General features: G+C 46.6%; 1 protein-coding gene across 1 annotated transcript in view; it reads right to left on the bottom strand.

The window, feature by feature from the left end:
• Positions 1 to 504: 504 nt before the first annotated feature.
• Positions 505 to 23,422, bottom strand: part of PCP4 (Purkinje cell protein 4) — a 57,997-nt gene continuing 35,079 nt past the window's right edge. The window contains exon 3 of the mRNA XM_055313669.1: positions 505 to 910. Coding sequence (XP_055169644.1) covers positions 783 to 910 — 128 coding nt within the window. The 3' untranslated portion in view covers positions 505 to 782. The remainder of the gene's footprint in view (positions 911 to 23,422) is intronic.

The following is a 23,422-nucleotide window of genomic DNA, read 5'->3' as shown; positions in this document are numbered from 1 at the left end:
AAGTAGCAAATCATAGTGTGAGGAGCTCAGGGAGGTGGGAGGGGAAGGACCATAGAGCTAACTTCCCACTAGAGCCATACAGGTGCAGAGAATGGCCTCAGCGGTGGGGGCGTCCCCCTGGAGTCATGAAATGCACTTGCTGAGCACAGCTGAGTGACATGTGCCAAACATCCATGCACCACCCTCCCTCTTCTTGTTCTCCTGAGTGAGTCATAATTCCCCTGGGAAGCTTCTGGTCCTTTGACATCCCAGGATACAGGGCTCTACTCCCATCATAAGAGAAAAATGCATTGCCTGTTGGCAGTTAATACTCTTCAAATGAGACACGCATGGCAAGGAGTAGCCTCTCATTCATATTCGTAGCAGAAAGGCTTCTCATAGAAGCACCATGTTTCAGCTCTAACTCTTAAGGGAAGGAGAAAAAAGACACCTGCCCTGCAGTCATCTCTGACACTGGTCACTTCCCAGGTTAATCTAAAGGGAGAGACAAAGCAGACGCTTGAATCACGCATCGTAACTCCATTTTATTACAACATCAAGGAAAATAGTTGCAGGAGGAATGATACTAGAGATAAACAGAGATTAAGCCACCCACAGTTGCAGTGTCTACACCTTCCTAGCAGGGAATAAATATCATGGGTCTCTGTACATGCATTGCAGGACAGGTGTGCATGTGTGTATCATGTGCAAATGAATTCTCTCTAGGGTGTTGTTCTTTTCATTTCTTGACAGATGATGGTTGAATCCGGTGTCTCCTGGAAGACTATGAAGGGGCTCGCCCGCTAGGACTGGGACCCAGCCTTTTTCTTCTGGAATTTTCTGAACTGAGACTGAATGGCCACGGCTGCGCGTTCTGTCTCTGGCGCATCCATGTCAATGTCGAATTCTTCTTGAACTTTCTTCTGCCCATCTGTAACAAAAGAAAAACACACCCATGAAGCTGTCACTGAGCTGAGAGCAAAAACACAGACAGCCGCCAGTCCTCCAGGCAGTGCGCACTCACCACCCCCAGCACAGGACCTGGTGTGCAGAGTAGAGCGTGTCCTGACCCCCACGAGAGCCCAGAATGGGTTGTTCTCTGGCTGCCTAAACTGTACACTTGCAAGAGACCATGAAACTCAAGGACATAGCCCCAACCACTCAGATACTTTCCGTACATAATTTTCTATGTCTCACGGTCATGTATCATGTGGTATTAAAAATACTAGCTGTGACAGGCACTGGGAGGGGGCACTTGATGGGATGAGCACTGGGTGTTATGCTATATGTTGGCAAATTGAACTCCAATTTAAAAAAAAATACTAGCTGTGCTTTGACTTTTTCCTCATAGAGATACAATTTAAATAGTGCTACAGATATTGACCCAATGGGGGACTGATATTCACAAGAGCTCGGGGAAAAGTCACTGGGTTTCCATGTATTATTGCCAGCGAGATTGCTGATTGGATCAGGGCTTCTGTTTATCATTGTCACCAATGGATGACCCCATTTGACCTTCACAATTTGGCTGAACTTCCACACGTCTGTTCCGATGAGGGAGGCTTAGCAATATGTTTGCTAAACTGGAAGGATTTAACTAATTCACACTGTAACGATTATAGAAAATAGAATACAAGCCAAAGTGAAAGCACGTGCTCAGTGTCCCTCTTCACTGAGCATCAGCTGACTTCTAGTCAAATATTAAAATGAAAAAAAAAAACAAATATTAAAATGAATAAATAAGTAAAATCCTCTAGTCTTAAAAGGGAAGCATCTTTACAGCTCCTTCAGTCCAGTGAACGCTAATCCTCATAATCACTGAAGCATCTTTTTAAAAAAACATACAGGCCCAGGGCCCCAATCCAGGCTTGGGGCTGCCCTGGGAAGGGCTCCTGGTAGCAAGAGCAGGTCAGACGAATCAGCAGCCCTGGGGGGAGCACCAGACAGCCCTGTTTTCATAAAAGGCTTTCAGATGATGCCAAGATGCAGCCAGAGTTGAGACTCAGCTACTTTGTCTATGGATAAAGCACCAAATAAGACCCTAGAGTTAGCTCAAAGCACAACTGGGAACAGGACCCACCCTGGAGCACTTGGGCTGAGACCTCACTGCCTCACTGCAACCCAGACTTGAACCTGGAGCCCAGCAGTGTGCCCTGGAGCCCAGAAGTGTGCAAGGCACATTGAGCCCAGGATGGGAATGTCAGGGACATTTGAGGCAGGGACAGGGCTCTACACCTGACTTTGTCACCAAGCAGCCTGAGTTCGTCACTCACTCACTTCCTCTCTCAGAGACTTTGGGTGATAATGTTCAGCAGCAACCCTCACAAAGAAGGTGGAGACCATGGGATCACTTTCAAGTGAGGCAGGCTTGTTCTCTCCTGCCTTCTCTGTTCTTTCTTAGATAGATAGATGATAGATAGATAGAGACAGATATTAGATGATAGATTGATAGATGATTGATTGATTGATTGATAGATGATAGTAGATTGATAGATGATCAGCAAATAGATACATATAAATGCTGATAGATACATAGAGAGATGATGCAGAGATAAGAATATAAATATATATGAGTTGCCCCTTCCTTCAGGTGCATCTGCTGGCATGGCATTCCCTTTGCAGACCCTTAAGGAGGCTCCTATCAATTTTCCCAGAGACTAAGCTGGTTCCACCTAGATCCCTCCAAACACACCTCCATCTGGGAGGAGAGGACACTGGCTCGGCAAGCCTTGCCAGACTGACGCGTCTGTGACCTAAATCAGTAGAACTATTTTCCTCTATCCTGGATATGAGCTGTGGATGCCCATAAGAATAGTGAAGTTTAAATGTTCCAATGTCTGGGGAATATTTGGGGGCATCTTTTCCTAACCCTTGAGAGCCCAGGTGATATGGAGAACACATTGGTTTTGTCTCGTACTGCAACCGGTAGCCATTCACATTTTACATGGCACTGCAGGGAATTAATAAGGAATAAGGCCACTGGGTGGGGCAGGAGCTCCTGGACACTCCCGGGTCAGGACCTCAAACACGTTTCATTAGCATTATTGCACGAGACAGGGATGGGACAGTGTCTAGCAAGCCTGAGCTAGGCCCAGCTGCGTCCGATTGCAAAAGGGGAGGCCATCTGTCATTCAAGGAGACACAGAAAACTTCTCTTAGATGTAAAATATTGCTGCAACCTGAAGGCTTTCAATGGCCTGATTCATCTTTCCCCTTAATAATAATAAATAAACAGCAATATTATTTTTTGACAAATGATTCAAGAGGGCTTAGAAAATTATGTAGATTTGGGAAATATGTAAGATTGTAAGGATGGGTCATAAAAATAAATCTTACAATCATATTTGGAACTAATATCTCCAGACAAAAGTGATTTCTACATTCCTCCCTCGTTGAAAAAATATTACAATGTTCAAAAAAGAATGCACTAATAGTTCAGGAATCATTACCTTCTGTTTACTTGGCAGAGTCCAGCATTGCATGGGGAAGATCTGACCCTGTGATTCCTCCCACTGGGATTTGTAAAGCAGAGGAGAGGGACCCGGAATGTGGTAGAGAAGAGACAACTATTCAAATTGGTGGCATAGCTATATGTTGGCAAATTGAACTCCAATAAAAATATATATATATATGTTTCAAAAAAAAACAAACAAATTGGTGGCACAGGGTTCACCGCAAATGATGCAAGGGTCTGCAGATGGCTTGGGGTGTGGTCCTGAGAGTAGGAAAGCAGGGCTCGAGGCACCCCAGACTCAGCAGGAGGAGGCTGGAGGTCATGGCAAAGCCTCGTGGGGCCAGCCGAGGGGCACTGTCCACAGACAACTTGGTGAACATAATGCAAAATGTGGCCACGTTGGAGTGACATAAGGAAGCATCATTTAATGGGGAGGGGGGCGTGCCACAGGGAATGGTCAGGGCCTGGGTAGAGAGGAAGGACTCACAGGCGTCCAAAGGTGGGCACCTTCAGATACACAGCTCCTGATGGTGAGCTCTGGGTGGGCTTTTAAGCCCTTCTGTGCCTAGAACAGTGCCTGGCATCAGCACGTGGCCAGGAATAAAGGAAAGGCAGCCTCACATCCGGCAGGCAAGCATCCTCCAGCCTTCTCGGGGCTAAGGCTGACTCCTTCCTGGTCCCAGTGAGGCAGCTGGCAGAAGCAGGGGTTGTGAGACCAGGTACAGTGATTTGGGGGAGTGTTCTACTGCTCTGTGACTCTCCTGAAGGTTCGGAGCGTCTCTGGGTCTCAGTGTGCTCATCTCACAAATGGAGAGGCAAAATCATTTTCAAAAGCCGGTTCCACCTAGATACCAGTGTGATGTGCAGCTCTAGGCCGTGCTGTAAATGGAACCACTGGCCCCGTGGTGTTGAGCAAGACACGCCAGAGCGGCAAAGCAGGTGGAAGGGGGTGTGAGCAGTCCCATGGCTCCCCAGCCCCCGGGCCCTGCACCTGCTCGGACTCTCAGGTGCTTGGGGCCTGCTGTGTAGGGGAAGGAAATGACTGCTTTCCAGCAGGGCCAGCGACACGGCCATCAGCAGCGCTGAGGGGTCAGGCCCTCCCCAGCCTTTGGGATGGCAGGTGGCATTTGCTGGGCTTGTGACTTCACATCTTTGCTCAGCAGCACAAGGCTCAGAGGCTACACCCAAAGACAGGTGCGGCCGAGGCCTCACAGGTCCTGTGAAAATAAACCAGGTGGTCCCCTGTCACGGTCGCTAGGAGGCACTGAAGGCGCCTGGGGCCTTGTGTCCAGGTGGCTTCTGTCTCAGGAGGGACAGTAGAACTAAATGAGCAGAAGGAAAACATGAGCTGTTCTCACTTCCAGACCCCGCCTAGCCGTTCCCCAGATTCTTCTACTTGTCACTTCATAAAGGTGCGTGCGGGCCTGCAGCCGGGCGGGGTGGGCTCTCTACCTGACATTTGTATCCTGGATCCCAGGAGCCAAAGGGCATAGAGACCTGGTTCCACCAGCCAGAGCGAGCACTTTATAACCTGCCCGTTGCTGCACGGCCGTTGTTATTATTCACATCTCTCTGGAGCACAGGAATTTGATCATTTCTGAGCACCCCTCTGTGAAGAAATTCTGCAGCTGACCAGGACAACTGTCAAGATGTTATTCATACCAATTATAAAAAAGTCATAAAAAACTAGCGATTGCCAAGTCCCCTGGAGAACGGGAAGGAGCCCGGCTTCCCGACTGTGTAGCTCCGGAGGTGTGAGGGGCACCCCCATAACTGCAATGTCCAAGGAGCCCGAGTCGGCTGGGAGCCCCCACGAGTCCCTCAGATGGCACCCAGCTTTGTGGGTCCCTTACCTAGCAGGCCTGCTCTCGAAGGCACAGGGCAGTCTGAGCCATTACCAGCTACTACATCATCCAGCTGCCCTTCTATTTGCCCCCCCCCAATCCTATCCTCTCTCCCCCACTTCACTCTCAGAACCAGCAGGACAGCCGCAAAACAGTCCCAAGCAATTAGACTTTTCTCCCCAGGCAGAAACTCCATCAGACAACCGAGACACAACCCAGAGCTGCGCTGCGGGCCAGCAGCACGGGAGCCACGACGCTCCCCTAGGCTCGGGAGGCTGGTGATTCAGTGCTGCCGTGACCTGCCCCCCAGGAAGGAACCCGGTGCGATTCAGATTTATACTCTGAGCTCCTGTAGACATCTCTTGTGCTGCTTTCCTGAAATATTGCCCTTGCCTTGCAGACACTGAGATGGGAAGTAGCCCTGCTGCTTTGGATTTTATTACGCCATAAGAGAGATGTTCAGGTAGCCGTTCTTAAAGATGTCATTGTAATAAGAGCCACCCTTCACTGAGCATTAAATAGGTCCTCCCTCGTAGATTTAAGTGGATTTTCTTTTACAGATCATTTGATGGCAAATGTAAAATAGAGAATCATAAATATGAAAGGAAGGAGCTACTACCACCAGCTCAGGCTAATCCCAGGTGAATATTGCAAGTCTCTGATGCTTTCATGAAAATCTATCGTATAGGAAAATGGCTTGACATATTAGAATACTGTCTGCGTGTATCTATTCTGACAAACACGGAGCTGGAGCCAGAGTGGTGGTCATCAAATCAGGGCTACACAGCCCATCAGCAGGTTCTTACTGGGCCCCTGTGTGGATCTGCAGGGCTGCCATTACAAAGTACCCCGGCCAGACAGCTTGGATGACAGACACTTGTTCTCCCTCAGTTCTGGAAGCTGGAAGTTCAAGACCAACAGAGCAGCAGGTTTGGTTTTTGTTCTGAGACCTCTCTCCTTGGCTTGCAGACAGCCGCCTCCCCACTGTGTCCTCACATGGTCTGGTGCCTCTTCCTTTTCTTATAAGGACACTGGTCAGACACCGCAAAAAAACCTCGATTTAACTCAGTCACCTCATTAAAGTCCTTATCTTCAAATATAGCCTCATTCTGAGACACTGGGGATCAGGGCCTCAGTATATGAATTTGGAGGGACACAATTCAACCTAAACTAACTTTGGGCTCTATAGGTTTCAAAGTAGCTTTGTATTCTGTCCCTTGTCTGGCTTCTGCATTCTCGAGAGCGGCAGGAAATGCCCACTGTTCCCATTTTACAAAGGCACAGGCACCATGATATGCCTTGCTTGAGATCATCTGGTGAGCGCTGGCCACGGGCTGAGTCGGAAGCCCAGCTTTGCTCCAAATCTGGATTTTAATCAGCAGTGTTGGGTTGTTTCCAGATCCTTAGAGGCCGAAATGACAGTTTTTCCTATGGACCGATTAATGTTGCTTAGGGGAAAAGAAAATCTTAAATGGCCCAAATTAAACACATGAGACAGTCGACCAGCTTGCAAAATCTGCTGGTCTACTGGGCAGTCCAGGAGAACCTCCACCAAATGCGATCATTCAGCAAACGGTCAAGAATGCCTAGTACGGATCCATCTCTGTCCTAGAGGCTGAGAGAGAGCGAAGAACAAGCCCAAAGCCCCCCTCTCTCCAGGGAAAATAAATAAATAAATAAGCAAATGCAAATAAGTAATGGAATTTCATAAGTTCCCAAAATAAAGTGTGTGTGTGTGTGTGTGTGTGTGTGTGTGTGTGTGTGTGTGTGTGTTATGAAGTCAGGTAAGGGCTCTGGGAAGGAGACAGGGTCAGGAGAGGAGGCCCTATCCCCAAAACCAGCTTAAGACCCATCTGCCCGGGGGAGAAGGACACAGGGGCCTTCCGCTGCTGAGAAACAACACGTTTTGAGAAACTATTCTCCATCCGTGCATTCACAATCTAAGTAGCAGACTTCAAATAATTAGCATAAATCCTTTAGAAATTAACAGACATGTAGTCATCCAGAGCATAACAGAGCTATTCCTGGAGCCTGTGAAGCCCAAGATCTGATAAAAAGTTTGAGACTCAGCATCATTCAAAAATACATCATATTAACCCCCATGCCTGATGGAAGGAACTCTTAGATATATTTGCTTTTATGATGATATAGGGTCATGGCCTAGAGGTACTGGCAATAAGTCATGAATATAGGGGCTTGCACACACACACACACACACACACACACATGTGCACACTCATGCACATGCACACACACACACCCTTTACATACTTACAACTCTCCATACGTTAAAGAGTTATTTTATAGAAACAAAATTACCTCCTAAGTCCTAATCCTGTAGATCAGAAATTTGTGCATAAGCAGTAAATTGGGATATAATTGTCCTGAGTAGGAGTTTGCCTTGATTCGGAGGCACAGCACAGAGCCTACCATAAAGACCTAAATTTTAGCACACCATAAAGAAATAGCAATCATTTAACTTAAGTATGCCTTGCAAATGGGGTATTATAATACTGAAGTCCTTAGAATGCCCGACCTGCCTTCAGAGTATAATACTAGCTTGGAAAAAATTAACATCTGTCCATCGTGTTGCCCTTGATATACTTAAGCTAATTGCTACAGGGCAACCTGGGGCTCCCAGGAGCCTCGTTGCTGGCTCTCCGCCCTCTCGTGCACCAGGGCCACCTATTGGTCAAGGCCAGCCCGCGTGGCTTTCTTCATAAGGACCCAAACCCAGACCCTTGAGGCAGGGAAAGCAAAGAGACAAGCAAGAAAAACAAGCAAAGATTGGAATTTTTATTTCTTAAGCCTCAAACTGAATCAAAATATACCCAGAGAACAAGGCACCTAGTGTTAGGGATGAGGTCGTGTCCTTCCCCTGCCGCTCCCCTCACCCTAGAAATAATGAAGATAAATTTGTATGCCTTGTTCCAAAAAAATGCTGGCATCAAGCATCTATCTTATGAAATGCTAATTAGAAAAGCAATGACTGCCCGTTCTTTAAAAAGCTGGGGTCTCATTCATTTGAGGAGTATAAAAATTAGTGAAAGGAATAAAGGGAAAGGAAAGAAAATGAGTGAAAATATCAGTGAGAGTGACAAAACATAAGAGACTCCTAACTCTGGGAAATGAACAAGGGGTAGTGGAAGGGGAGGTCGGCTTGGGGACAGGGTGACTGGGTGACAGGCACTGAGGGGGGCACTTGACGGGATGAGCACTGGGGTTTATGCTATATGTTGGCAAATTGAACTCCAATAAAAAAAATTTTTTAAATGAAATAAAATAAAAATAAAAAGCCTGGGAAAGCCCAGTTGGTGGTGAGTTAGAGCATTCCCCCGAGGTTGGGCAGGAGTGTGGAATTCCAACAAGCTGGCCTCCGAGCTCTGAGCTCCAACCGGTTTCTCGTTCCTGCCCACTGGCTCGGGGTTTATTGAATGGGGGCTGCTGGTGCGGAGAATTGCAATTTTCCAGGTCTTGGCTAAGCGGCGGGTGGAGATTAATGAGCAAGGCCGGGCATTAGCGGCAACAGGCGAGGGGCCTTTCTGCCTCTCCTGTGTCCTCAGAGTAGAAAAACACAGATTTCCCACTTCTTCTAACTTCCACACACACACACCAAGTTTGCACCTTTCTGGTTCTTACAGCTTTTCCAAAGAGAGAGAAATTCTCTGTTGTCATAAAATAGAGGCGTTCTGAACCCCCAGTCTCCATTGTTCAAAATGGGCTGTTGTTAATGCCAGGCCTAATTTGGTCTCCCGAAAGCAACGGCTTACTTGCAGCTCCTGAGTCCTCTGCTTCCATTATGCTGCTGCTCTGGCCCCTCTCTACATGCACCCTGCTCATATAAAAAAGACTACTGGGCTGGGCCGTTTAGGAAATCAAATGGGTGCACATACATGCTGCTGAGATCATATTTTCCCCCAAATTCATTAAGCACAGGAAGAGACCATGTTAACAAGAAGATATAAATATCATTGAAAAAAACAATTTTGGGGGGCTTCTGGGTAGCTCAGGGGTTGAGCACCTGCCTTTGGCTCAGGTTGCAATCCTGGGGTCCTGGGATCGAGTCCTGCATCTGGCTCCCCATGGGGAGCCTGTTTCTCCCTCTGCCTGTGTCTCTGCTCCTCTTTCTCTCTGTGTCTCTAATGAATAAATAATAAAATCTTTAAAAACAGAGAGAGAGAGAGAGAGAGAGAAAGAAAGAAAGAAAAAAGAAAAAACTAATTTTTCTATTGGAAAGGCAAAATTGTTCGCAGTTATATTAGTCAGCAAAGGCTGGTAACAAAGTACCACCAGCAGGGTGCTTAAATGACAGAAATGTATTTGCTCACAGTCTGGAGGCCGAAGTCTGAGATCAAGGTGCTGGCATGTTGGTTCCTCTGAGGCCCGTCTCCTGGGCATGCAGACACCCTCCTCTCCCTGTGTCCTCCCACGGTCATCCCTCTGTACACATCTGGGTCCTGATCTCCTCTAAATATTGTAAGAACACCAGCCGTCTTGGATTAGGGCCCACATTAATGACCTCATTTGACCTCAATCATTTCTTTGAAGACTATGTCTCCAAATACGGTCCCATTTTGAAGTACTTTGGGGCCTCAACATACAAATGTTGGGTTGAGGGATACAATTCAGCCCATAGCACTAGCCAAAATGCCTACATTTTGAGGAAATGCCTTTTTTCCTTTTAGAGGAAAAAAAAAAATGAAGACAGGGCTATGAGGCATGAAGAAGAAGCTTCACTAGGGAAAGCTCAAATTCAAGTTCCAACTGATTGAATGTGGTCAGATTTGCTTCTCTGAGGTTCAAATGCTCCCCTGTGTTTGAAATGGGGGATGCTAAGGAATCGATACTCGTTTGCCTCTCAAGAACTTTAGAGGGCCGAGGAGAGAGTGTGCGCCAGCCGGCTCTGAGGCGCATCCAGAGCGATTACAAATGCATGCTACCCGAGACGGGGGCACGCAGACCTGCTCACCCCATGGCCTCTCCTTCCACCAGCTCACTCCATCACGCTGCTGACAGGCTGGAGGAAACCCCTTTCCCAGATGTCCTGGAAGGAGGATCCTGCTTCTCAGGTTTAGGGCCAGCCAGGCAGGTGCAACGTGGCAGGACCTGAGGAAGCAGAAGTGAGCCCTGGGGGTGGCCAGCAAACACAGGAAGACTCCGTCTCTGGCAAAAGCACAGGGGCCGAGGCATCGGGTTTCTCCGGGGCAGCTGTAGGGACATGGACTGGTCTTGCCTGGTGCTACAGCCACACAGCAGCAGCAGCAGCAGCAGTGGGGCTTCTGCTAGAACAACCTGTGCGTGGTCAGGTGATTCTGGATGCGTTGATCCCGGCTGTGCATGGTCCAGGCTGGGCTCTCTGCCTCTCAGAGATTCTGTAAGGCGCGGATAACCCTATAATAACTCCCTTCCGGAATCCAGCAAGCGTGGATTGTGTTGTCTGTGCCCCCATCAGCTGCAGGCACGCCTAGCTTATATGGGAGGGGAGCAGGGGAGGGACGGGGCTGTTATGTAAGGAAAGGGGGTCATCCCCCCCGCCCCCCCCCGTGTGTCTGGGGATCAGAGAGCAGGCTTTCACTTTACGTGCATAGAGAATTCTTTCGTACTTAGTGGAGAACAGAGTGAATAAAAGTAGACAAAGGAGAACCCTTTCAGAGGTGAGGATAATACACCAAAGGTTTCTTTCCCTCTTCGAAGCCCACCCCAAATCAGCAGCTAACTTCCCTAGCAGCACACCCCTCAGAAAAGCCACAGTTTGCCTTCCCTCACGTGCTGACAAAGAAAAACGACTTCAGGCTGGTGAGGAGGACAGAGAACAAAGGAGTCATCCATCACCTTCGACCAGCCCTCTCCACGCAAGCCAGCCAGGTACGTAAGCGCTCGAGAAACTCCATGAGCAGAAATGGATGGTGGCCGCATCTGCTCCTGGTCTCTTTTCCTTAGTTACAAACCCAGAATTAGGTTTCCAGCCTCCTTGCTGTTGGGTGTGGTTACACAACTAGGTTCTATGACGTGGGTAGGATCAAAGAAATCTCCTTAAAAGAAATCTCCTTAAAAGTAAGCTGGCACTCTGTCCTTTTTTCCTTATTCCTATCTGCTTCCTGCTAGTCAGAATGCAGATGCAATGGCTCGTGCTCAGGCAGCCGGTTTGGGCCTTAAGTTAAGAGTCTTATGCTGTGGGGGGCACAAAGGAATACGGATGCCAGATGCTCCTTAGCACTATCCTAACTGCCCTCAATGACCTACTTTTTATATGAGAAAGAAATAACTTTATTGTTTAAGCTTTGTTTTTTTTAAAGTTTTCAGCTTCTTGTAGATGAACCTCATCTATTTACACATAAATTACAATAAGCATATAATTCATTTGAATTCATATCAGCCTGATAACATAAATTCAAACATCTATCATGGTACAGGGCATGGCTATATTTTCCTCCCTTAACTACATGGGCTTTTTTCTTTTTTTTATATAATAAATTTATTTTTTATTGGTGTTCAATTTGCCAACATACAGAATAACAGCCAGTCCTCATCCCATCAAGTGCCCCCCTCAGTGCCCGTCACCCACTCACCCCCACCCCCCGCCCTCCTCCCCTTCCACCACCCCTAGTTCGTTTCCCAGAGTTAGGAGTCTTCATGTTCTGTCTCCTTTTCTGATATTTCCCACACATTTCTTCTGATATGTACATCTGATATCGATGGCCGTTTGTTTATAGCACTTAATACTTTTAAAACCTCAGGTTTTTGATAGAAATATCTCCTGTATATTCGGTAACCTTTGCCAAGCATTTCTCTCCAGCTTCCCTACTGGGGTTTCTGCCCCCACAGCCTTACCCTTCGAGCTTTTGAAAGTCTGAAGCTTGAAATGCTTGAAAATACAGGAAAGGAATGTGAGTTCTCTTTAATCAGGGCTCAGCATCCTCCCTTCATTCTGCCCTTCGTTCGTTTTCTCTTCTTTCAGAGCTTTGGGATATTAGCGGTTTTCCCTTCCTCTTATGCTTTACCTGGTTTTACCGTTTCAGAAGGGTGAAATCTTCCCGGACTTACTTGCCCCTAGCTGCCAACCTTCAAAGGTCTGAAGGATTAAACTCGGAAGACTTCAGCACCGTGGAGAATTTTGTAAAGTTCTCCAGTTTTAAAGTGAAAGAAAATGCGATCATAATGACAGGCCATCTTCAAGGAGCCTCCGAGGAGCACAAGCTCGAGTCATTAATACAGAAACTTGACTTGAGCCCAAGGAGGGTCGTAGCTCCCCTCACTCATCATTCCAGAAAACTTGCCTTTAGGAGGGATGGAGGAGCAGAGGCAAGTGCACTGCCTTCCACACTCCATGGGGGAGGAAGGGATAGGCTCCTAGGCCTACAGACCAGAGGATCCCCGGGCTGGGGGGAAGCAGCAGTGTGGATAGAAAAAGCATTACGTGTGCACCAGAAAGGGACTGAGGCTGTGTTCAGACCTTGGGCTGCAGACCTCTTCTCCTTCCCTCTGCTCTGTGGCGCTGCCTGGCGAGGGACGCCTTCCCCCAGCCCTGTGCCATCTGCCCTGGCAGACGTTTCTGTGTTCCTCCTGGACCCCTGCGGCCCAGCGGGGGCAGGGGGGGGGGTGGGCTGCACTATCTTACCGACACATTCCCACCCTGGCTCTCTGCCCCGCGCCTCTAATCCCGGCGGACAGGCATTTTCCTATGTGGATTTTCAGGGATTACAAGCTTCCTTAGATGCGCAGGGCTATTGGGCAGATGCATCCATTGTGTATACAGAATTTGACTTTGGGGGTCACGCTCTGGGTGACACCTGGAAAGGGGGTCTGTGAAGCGAAGCCAGAGTCAGGTGCGTGCCAGGTCCAGCTGCAGTCGGGCTGATGAGCACTGCTGCCGCTTAAAATCCCAAAAGTGACGCTGCCACCAAACCTGGTCACGCATCAGGTGCCTCCGTTCACCCTCTGCACCTGCACCTCTCATTCGCAGCAAGAAGAAAAAGAGAAGCAGAAGTAGAGAGACTGCTCGTGTCCACGACTTCCCGGTATTTTAAATACCCTTCAAACCTCCTGAACGTGACCATGTGTTCCATGTTGGAATATCCCAAGGACAGGGAGGACCTTTGCACACAGGTGTGTGCCTCTGTTGTAAACGTGTAAACAAAGAGATGCATTAGGTTCCAGGAACTGCCAGCCGTGGGTTTAAATTCCATGCAGGCTGCTGTCCTGACCCCACAAGCCTCTGCTTCCACGTTTCTCTGCCCATGTTTGGCACATCGCTTCCATTTGCTTTTTTAAAATGACACTGTCTTAAGAGCTCATGGTCAAGTACGCACCAATTTGTTAGAAATAGCTTCCTAAAGGGGAGTCATTTTAAGCTTTGGAATAGTTATCCTACTTACCAGGAAGATGGGTTCACGTATTTGTAAAAAGGGTCTAAAATAAAATGCTCGGGAAGGAATGAGGTTATGGGGTTTCTGGACTCGGTAGGTGAACCACATCTAGTACCTAGACCCAGAAGGACTAGCCAATGGTAGAGCTTCTGTTTTAGTTTAAATCACTACTTAGTAATAAATTTCCACAACTAATCTCAAGAAGAAATGGAGTAAGAAGTACTTTCCCAGGTAGTGATGAAGTTCTGAGTCTTCAGACGTCTGTCCTACTGGTTTAGGTGGGCCAGCGCCTGGGAAAAACTGAGATGTGAACTGTGCTTGGTCTGAAGAGCCATCCCACTGTTTAAGCTAGGCTTTTTATCTGACACTTTGACAGGAGAGCCATCAAAGCCCTGTCCCCCACCCCACCCACCGACACACACACAGAAGTCCTTACAGATCAAAAATAAAGCAGCGTATTTTTATCTTAAGAATTCTAAAAACAGAGAAATTTCCAGTGTCAGGCAACATGATCCAAATGTATTCTGTTTCTAAATAGCTTTTTTTAAAAAAAAAAAAATCATTTTTCAAAGGACCAGCATTGAAATAGCATCCCTTGAAGCATTATGATGATCAACAGACGTAATAGAAGCATTTCCGTCTAGATCAAAAATTTAAGCAGTGATAAAATATCCATTTTTGGTTGCAGGAGCTCAAGGGAACATGAATAGAGGCTGATATTAAGAAACTGATATGAAAAACCAATTTAGGTAGGACGTTAGGGGAAAATGTCTAACATCGCTCTGTTAGAGAATGGAAGTGTTCCCCGGAGCTGTGGCATCCGACCTTTCACTAAAACCATTTTAAGCTCAACTGAGGAAATGCACACCAGGGATATATTTTGCCAGCTGCAGACGGCCGGGGTGACCTAACAGTCTACCTCCATCCCAGATATGTAATTGGCAGGATGTCACGGTTTTGTTCGACTCTGAGATGTGTGAACAGAGTAAGACTGCTCATTTTATCTGCAGGTAGCTCACTGAGTCTTTTAAGGCCCTGTTCGAACCTTCCACCAACTAATCTGGCTCATAATTTCAAAATTATAGTTCAACTCCCCCACATATTTCCATAATCTAAAGTGCCCATGGGCTGGGTCTATAAAAAAAATGCAAGCGAGACATTTTTCAACAAGTAGCTATAACTCAGGATTCAATTGCCAGGATCTGGAGGGGCCCTTGTTGGCAACCCCTTGCATGATTCCAGGAGAGCATGGCACCCCAGGGGCAGCATTGCCCAAACCCACGGCTACAAATTTTCAAAAGAAAATTGGGATATAAAAAAAAGAAAAGAAAAGAAAATTGGGATATTTTCTGGCTGCAAAATTGCAGTAACAACTTAATTTCAGGGTAGCAGGAGGGCTGACAACAGCCTCTTTATGTGCGCAGGTGTGCACATTTCAGCCCTACCAAGCTGCCCACATCTTTTGTGTTCCTGTGATGAGTGGACTGCTGTTGCCGACACCTGTCCACACCAGGAGGCCAGTCACTGGTCAGGAAGCCCTGCTACACACCCGAATGCATACCATGGAAAGCCCAGGGCAGTAAGCCCCTGCCGGTGTTCTGCAGGCAGCTACGGGAAATGCAGTCCATCCAACTAAAGGAACAAATTTTCCAATTTGTTGAAATGGTTATATCTGTTAACACAGCCGGTGACAATCCTTTTCAGATTCTACAAGTTGTACTTTCTTTCCCCTCCATTCCCTCCACCAAGAAATAGCATCATATTTCTCCTTCAGACTCACAGGCAATATTCCCTCGATAGGTGCAGAAGATTGAATCCAAAGAAGTCAAACATCCTATAGTGTGCCAGAAAGAGACAGCCACGGGATCATAAAGCATCAAAATTCAGCAAAAGCCGAGATGGGACATTGCTCCGTGGTGAGGAATGGGGTCCCAAAGACAGGAAATGATTGACCACAGGTGAATGAGCAGCCAATGGCCAAGCCACTAAGGGCAGGGATGAGAAACAGGATCTACTCTTCGCCTGCCTCTTCATGAGCAAACAGAGACTCAGACGTGGTTTTCTTGCCAGACCATACAGCCAGCCGAGCAGGTTCAGTAGTACTGCAATCAGGGCAACAGCCGAAAAGCAAAGAAAATCCTAAAACAACTAGCTAAAAATGTCAAAATAACTGCAGAGGTGGCAATGTAGGTGGCAGCTATTTCACTCCTCTATCAAATAAATAAATAAAGTCTTTAAAAATAATAATAAATACACCTTCAAATTAATTTTGGAAAGAGCTAAATCTACAAATAATTACCTTGCAAATTCAATGATCCCATAATATTGGTTATCCTTCTTTCCTCTTGAACTTTCGAAGTATGGTTTATGTTAAAGGGCCTCAAGTTCTCATTTCTGTGGGAAATTATTGCTGTGAATGAACCCAGCAAAAATTCGATGCTAAACATTTAAAAAAAAAAATTTCTTCTGAAACTCCTATGAAATAATTACGGAGAGCCACTACCTGGGAGGAACATTTGGAGAACTTTTTTATGGCCAGAAAATGCATTATAATCTACAACGCACGTTTTCCTGGGCTGTTTCTGAGGACCCAGCCCATTTGCAATGCACGCTGTAAAAATGCTTGCTTTATGGACCAGTGGGAAATTGAATTTGGGTGAGTGCATATCAATTCAAACTGCCAAAAGGTTTACGTTTGCATTGCAACTCCAGACCTAAGAAAGGTCAGAGGCAAGAAGACGCAGGGTTTCCATTGTTATCAGCGCAATTAGCAATTCTGTGCTGCGGGTAATGTTCAAAGGTCGATCCTGTTGCACTTAGGCCTGGGAGCTAATTATGATGGGAAGAGGAGTCTAAAGTGGAAATTACTTTTGCTCACATCAGCACCTAGCCAGGAAAGCTTCTCTCTGACATCCAAGGACACTTTGCTTTCTAAATGAATGCTGGAGCACAGTTCAATTTTCAATTATCTTCAGGGTCTGGGACGGTGCAAAAGAAGAAGAATGCATTTTAGAAATATTGAAGAGGCCACTTGCCAAAAACGAAAATGGCAGCAAGCGTCCATTTCGAGTAATCGTAAATTACAGGAAGGAGTATCCTCATAAACGTGAAGGAGGCCGTGTCTCTAACTTCCCACTTCCCACCTCCACCCTCCCCTCCACCGGCTGGGTCTATGAAATCAATACATCTTTCAGCCAATCACTGGTCTACTCAATTCCAGGATCCCAACAGGAAAAAGGAAAGTGGCACCTGGCACAAGAGGACTCTGTCAAGAACTCAGAGGAATCCCAGATTTGGAGCTTCTACCAGCCAGTTAGTTTTCTGGCAGAGGCAGGTAACGAACGTTCAAGGGAAATTGAATTTGGTTTTTTTTTTTTTTTGGTTGTTTTTTTTTCTCGAATTTGTTTTTAAATGTCTCAGTAAATTAAATCTAGTGATATGCAAATAATTAGTCTTCTCAATCATGACAAGCAACAATTTCTGTTAAAAATATGGGCACCTGGGTGGCTCAGCTGGTGGACTGTCTGCCTTCAGCTCAGGTCATGAACCCAGGATCCTAGGATCAAGTCCCAAGTCAAGCTCCCTGCTCAGCGGAGAGCCTATTTCTCCCTCTCCCTCTGCCTGCAGCTCCCCCTGCTTGTATGCACTCTATCTCTATCAAATAAATAAATCTTTAAAAAATAATAATAAATACACCTTCAAATTAATTTTGGAAAAAGCTAAGTCTACAAATAATTATGCTGCAAATTCAGTGATCCCCTAATATTGGTTATGGTTATCCTTCTTTCCTCTTGAACTTTCCCTCATTTCTGTGGGAAATTATCTTCCCCAACATGCCCACATGAACAATTCCCCTGGCTGTGTAGGGAAGGAGAGGGACGGAGATTTTGGTTCTGGTTTGCACTTCATGAAAAGAAAGAGATGGTTGTTTCTCGTATGTCTTAAGCAGCTGATCTTGCAGTCACAAGTTTGAAGTTTAATTCAAGGTTCTGAAACGAAGGACTCCAATCTACAACCTAATCCCTCTCCAGGACCGTGAAGGCAAATTTCAGCATCTCCTGTCTGAAATGCTGTCCGGGGAGAGTCCAGTGCTGTATCTCTCCCAGACAGACCCCTAAGCCCTAGGCTGGCAGCCCTCCAGGGCATCACATGGGGTCACTGGTAGCCCCCATTCTCCTCACTCTTCCTGTGGCTCAGGACAGCTGGGTGCATCGTCCACAAGTGCAGTGGGCCACCAGAAGGCAGCTTTTCTGGAAGCCTTCAGTTGGTGGCTTCCAGACCCAGATCACTAGAGGGTGCCGGACCACCATGCCCCAGCTCTGTTTGGTCTCTGGTAACCCCAAATCCCTGGAGGCTGAGACTGCAGGCCCTCCCTCCTGCCCTGACAAACCTGACTTTGGAAGGGGGTGACGGTGCCCACTCTGCACACACACACACACAGACACACACACACCCATTTCCCAGTTAGCCTGCAGCTCGGGTATGTCCATCAGGGTTTCCCTAAAGACCAGGTTGAGATGTGCACCACTCTGCATGTACACGCGTGCACGCACACAGACATATACACACACACCAGCCTGGCTGCATTCCTATTAAATACCCCTCCCCAGCCTTCGCCCACCTCCCTTTGCTCCTGAATGACACCCAAGAGTGTCTGGGGGCCTTAAACTGACTGCCTGGGAGACACACAAACCTTCACGGACAGCCTAATTGCTCTTTCAAAAGTAGATCTGACAGGTTTCCTTCCTTTAAAAATATGAAGCCAACCAAAGACACTACACAGGTAAAAGAACAGGATAATATTCATAAATGGCATTTCTTTCTTTCTTTCTCTTGTGCTTTTTTCTGAAACCAATCCAGAATTTGGATGCAAAAATCCTGCCGGCTTTGTCTGTGTAAAGCTGCAATCGCTTACAGTACAATAAGCTACATTTTTTAATCAGGGAAGATTGAGAGGGGTAGTGGATGACCTGGCCCCAAGGTTCGGTGAGGAAAGTGCAGGGGCAAGACACAATGCAATTTCTCAATCTTTGCTGCTCAGATTTGCTGTCCACGTCTTTCCTGCTTCTCCTAACCATTGTTCTGTGGCTTTGGTTGGTTCCTCCAATGGATGGTAGCACAGGCAATCAGAAAACAGAATGAGAGAGATCCGGGTATTGATTCCCTTGCCTTCTCTGCTAGGGTTGCAGATAAAATACAACTGCCCATAAATTCAAATTCAGAAAAACAATGAGAAAAACAGTTCCTATAATTATGTCCCAAATATTGCATGGGACATATTTATACTTTTAAATTATTATTATTATTATTATTATTGCTTATCTGATGCTGAAATTTAACTGAACTGTATTTTTTATTTCCTAAATCTGACAACCCTGCAAGTCTGCACAGTTGCTGCAGCTCGGGTATGTCCATCAACAAAGAATACAGCCCCCATCGGGCTATCTCTCCAGACAGCATCCTCTGTGGGTTCTGGTGCCTCCCATCAGGCCCTGCCATCACTAGTCTGAGGTGCCTTGCTGTTCTACGTGGGCTTCCCTGAGCCCTATACACATCTTTGCGAACAGTCCCATTGTAGTTAACTCTTCAAGTTATTCAGGGATGGGGTGTGCCCTCCAATCCCTCCCAGGACCATGGCCCACATATTTGTCACTGAGGACATCCGGCCCCACTCTCCATTCTGATTACAATCCCTAGCACAGAGTCGGAGCTGAGCAAATACTTTTTAAATGAAAGAGCAAAAAATGCTAGAGTTGATACTGTTTCGTAACATCCCTTTCCTGGTTTTTAAGAACCTAAAGATTACATTCCTACCAGCAAGAACAGAATGTTCAGGATGTTCCAGGATGCACTTGAAGGAGGGATGGAGTGAGAAGGGAACCGACCGACAGGTTAATAAAGACGAGAGGTTTAGGTATGTAACAGGTAACTGTTGTCCCAAAATGTAATAGCCTCAACGCAGGAAGTGGTTATTTTGCCTACTGGTCCTACAGGTGGATGAGCTCAGTCAGGCACTTCTTGCATGGAGCCTTCCCTGTGTGGCAGCCAGATGGTCCTGGAGCTGGAGTCACCCAGGGGATCTTCACCGCACATCTGGCAGTGGGGCCGCTGCTCCACACGCTAGCTCGGGCTTCCTCACAACAGGATGGGTACAGGGTATCAGATTTCTCATTGGGGCAATGGGATTTTCCCACAGCAAGCGTTCCCAGAGAGAAAAAGTGGAAGCTGCAGGTTCCTTTAGGTCTGGGCCCAGAAGTCCCACGCACCCCCTCTGCTGTGTGTCGCTGGTCTGAGAAGTCGCACTTGCCCCGGTGTTAGAGAAGGGGGCTTAGAACTCCTTCTCCATGGGCCAAAGACCTTGGAGTTATCTGTACTCCTCTACAAAATAGGATGCAAAACCAGAACTCATACAAGATTACAACCGGCATACAAAGTGATCCAGGAGGATTCATTCGCCAAGTCCATTAAACAGTAAGGAAAGTATAAAGAGCAGGGATGTTTTGTGCTCCTTATAAATTCAAATTAATTTTTCACACCCTAAAAAGTTTCCAATTATCTATCTGCTGTGCTTCAGCCAGGACAGCAGTTTAGAAAGTGTCAGATAGAAAATGTGTTATAAAGTGAATGGTATATATTTAATACTTTTAAAGAAAAAAGGTTTGCATCCGGCACCTTTAGAGGCTGGTTTCACAGCCAGGCAACATGCGTAAGGCCCCACACTCAGCAGGGTGATTTATGTTCTGCTTAATAATTTTTTAACAAGGAGGCCATGTTTTCATTTTTCCCTAGACCCTGAGAGTGGCGGCCCCATCCTTCACAGAGAATGAGAAAAAGGCAAGGAGGTGTCAATCATAAAACAATCAGGAAAGAGATTGCTAGGTCTTGTCTTCCAGAGCCGGGTGGCCGATGAACTGGTGTGCAGCAGCTGGTCACATTTGCTCTGACTGCTCAAAAAAGCAAGGGCAAAGCCACCTGCCCTCTACCTTAGTGCTTGACCAGTCTGCTATCCTAAATTTTAGTGGAGGACCACAAAAAAAAAAAAAAAAAAAAACAAAGCCAAAAACAAAGCAAAACAGAAAAACCATTATCACATTTTGAAGTAACTCTTAAAAAGAGCATTCAGAGCCAAATCTGTTCTCAGCTTGCCTAACTTCATGAAAACCGGTCAGTTTCTGAAAACAAGGAGAAGCCCACTAAGGAGCGAATAAAAATCATACGTGGAACAAAATAGTGCTGTTTCTTGATTGAATGGCCCAAATTAGACCAAATCATCGCAATTAATTAGTATTGATCAGAAACTCCCACTCGTTACTGATGAAGAATGCTGGAAGAAACCATCAATAGTGTTGAGTAGAATTTACATGAGCTCACAACAGGCCCCAGGGGCTCTCCCCAGAGCTGTGTTCTAGAACCCGTGGCAGAAGGCTTTCTTGGGAGATCCAGGGCGATGTCTGCCCTTGGGTCTGAAGCAAGATCTGGGTTGGCTGTAAGGATGCCCGGTGCAGGGAGACCGGTACAGGGGACACCTGGCTTCCTCTTCCTGTGGCTGGAAGGGCTGGGCCAGCCTGAGCGGGAGTTCAGTTTCTGAAGACAGTTCAGCCCACTATCTACCAAGAACACCCTTTCTCAAGCAGGAACATTAGCGTTGCCACATGCATCTGTAATCACAGACAAACTCACTAATACGAAACCTACAAATTTAAACCATCTTATCAGAGAGCCCAGGCTGAGATTCAAGTCGGTTCTCTCTTCCGAAAAGCTGCTTGCTGTGCAAATTAATTCTATAAGTAAAATTAGGAGTGTTTCACATGCTTAAAAGAGCAAAATGTTTTCAAGCACTTGAGAAATGTTATTTCCATACGAATAATTGATTAGCAGAACGGGAGGCGTTCCTGTGTCCTGGTTAAGGCAGGATTCCCAAGAAAAGAAGGATCGCCAATTTTCCTGGTCCGAGCTGCTTCGTGGGCTTCAAAAGATCTTAAATGGCAATTCTTTCAACCTTATTTATACCCTCAGGTTTCCACTGAGGCATATGGGCCTTCTCCATATGATATGAAACAGAATTCTATCTTCGGCTGGTCTAAAGTTATCCAATGTTCAATCTCACAAGGAAAGAAGGAAGGAAGAGGTAAATTAGCATATTGCCTCAATGTATTAATTTTAAAAATTAATGTGGCTGTCCACGTAATGAGTCTGACATCACACACATTTTCCAGAGGCTGGTTCACTAAGCCGGTGAGGCGGTGGTACCCTTCACACTCTGGTTTCTGGCTTGGCCAAGACGTAAGCCTGTCAGCCTCATTCTGTTCCATGGTCTCAGACCACAGCCCAACCCTCGTTGCCAGTTTACACGAAGATCCCGGCTACAGAGGCTTCCCAGGACCGAGTGTCCATGCAGACAATCCGACGTGTCTGAGCTGCTGGCCAGAGGACCAAAACTTTCCTCTTGTGATTCATGTGACCTTGGACAAATCACCAACACAGGGAGCTTCGCCTGACACAGCCTCCCCACCCACCTCCCAAGGCTGCCAGGGAATTGAACAGAAGGTCATGCATGAGAGCATTTTAAGCGATGCAAATGCATATGGATGAAGAGACTGGGCACAGATATAAATCTCCTCTCCCATTGACGACCCTTCAAGTATGTTTACTCCAAAGATAGTGGATTTGAAGCACCGTTATCCATCCAAGGTAGGACCTGTACACTGAAGTCATTGTAATGCTCAATCTGAAGGCCAAAAATAAAATAAAATAAATAAATAAATAAATAAAAATCAAGGGTATAGCTAAGATTAGCAGTAATAAATTTCCCGTCAGCATTAATCCCTGAAATAACCTTCACACAGAATCAACTCACTTGTTGAACAATATTACCCACTGACCAGGTTTGTGTGAAAACTCTGGCGGTCGAAAGGCCTGGCTTAATCAGCAATTCCAATTTCATTCTTTCTCCTTCTGGATCGATATCAGAAGCAACCTTGTGTGCCCATTACCTTCCTCCTGGAATATAGATCTTCAGAGTGTTGCACACTGACAGCAAAGAAGGGCATATCCTGCTATAATATTTGAAACCCGTGTTAGTGTTTTATCACCCGTGATTTGATTTTTTTTCCTCCCCTGGTTGCTCCGAGTATGGAAAAAGAAAGAGAAAGGGCCAAGAGGCCCCAGATGGAGACCAGAGGCATTTGATTTTTCGCCTTGAAAGCTTCATGTGTCTGTGGTGCTCATGGCAGCGCTCGCAGTATGTCAGCACAGGCGAATTCTGGGCTTCATGCAGCTCGAGGCTTGATTACACTAGCGGAGACAGATTTAGAGCTTTCTGGCCTGGTAATCGTTGCACACCTTAGAGATTGATAACTTTGGGGAGGTGCTTTTCCCACAGCCAGGTGCGGGCTATAAAATTTTTAAGCAGTGTATTTCTGATACATGTTGCTGCTCAGCATTCTAAATTCTCTTTTTCCCCTTTTCAAAGAGGTTTTGCAGAGGATGGCAAGTTCCCACCTAAACTCCCATTGAGATTTATGCAGAGTTGGCATATTAGATCTCCGTGCGGAGCGGAGCTTCACAATTCCCCGGCTTCCAAATGCTTGCGCACACCACCCTATGGGAACACGGCAAATCTCGAAGGCTGTGGGCTGGGGCCCTCTCCTTGTCGGCCCTGAACTCTGCTCTATTGTACTCTGCATCTGAAGAAGAACCAGGTCACTTCCCTGCTTTAGGGGCTGCATGGTGCGATGTCTCTGCAGCCTTTCTAGAAATTGCATTTCTTCATCTTGCCT

Source organism: Nyctereutes procyonoides, unplaced genomic scaffold (genome assembly GCF_905146905.1).
Source record: "Nyctereutes procyonoides isolate TBG_1078 unplaced genomic scaffold, NYPRO_anot_genome, whole genome shotgun sequence".
NCBI lineage: Eukaryota > Metazoa > Chordata > Mammalia > Carnivora > Canidae > Nyctereutes > Nyctereutes procyonoides.
This window is presented reverse-complemented; position numbering and strand designations above follow the sequence as displayed.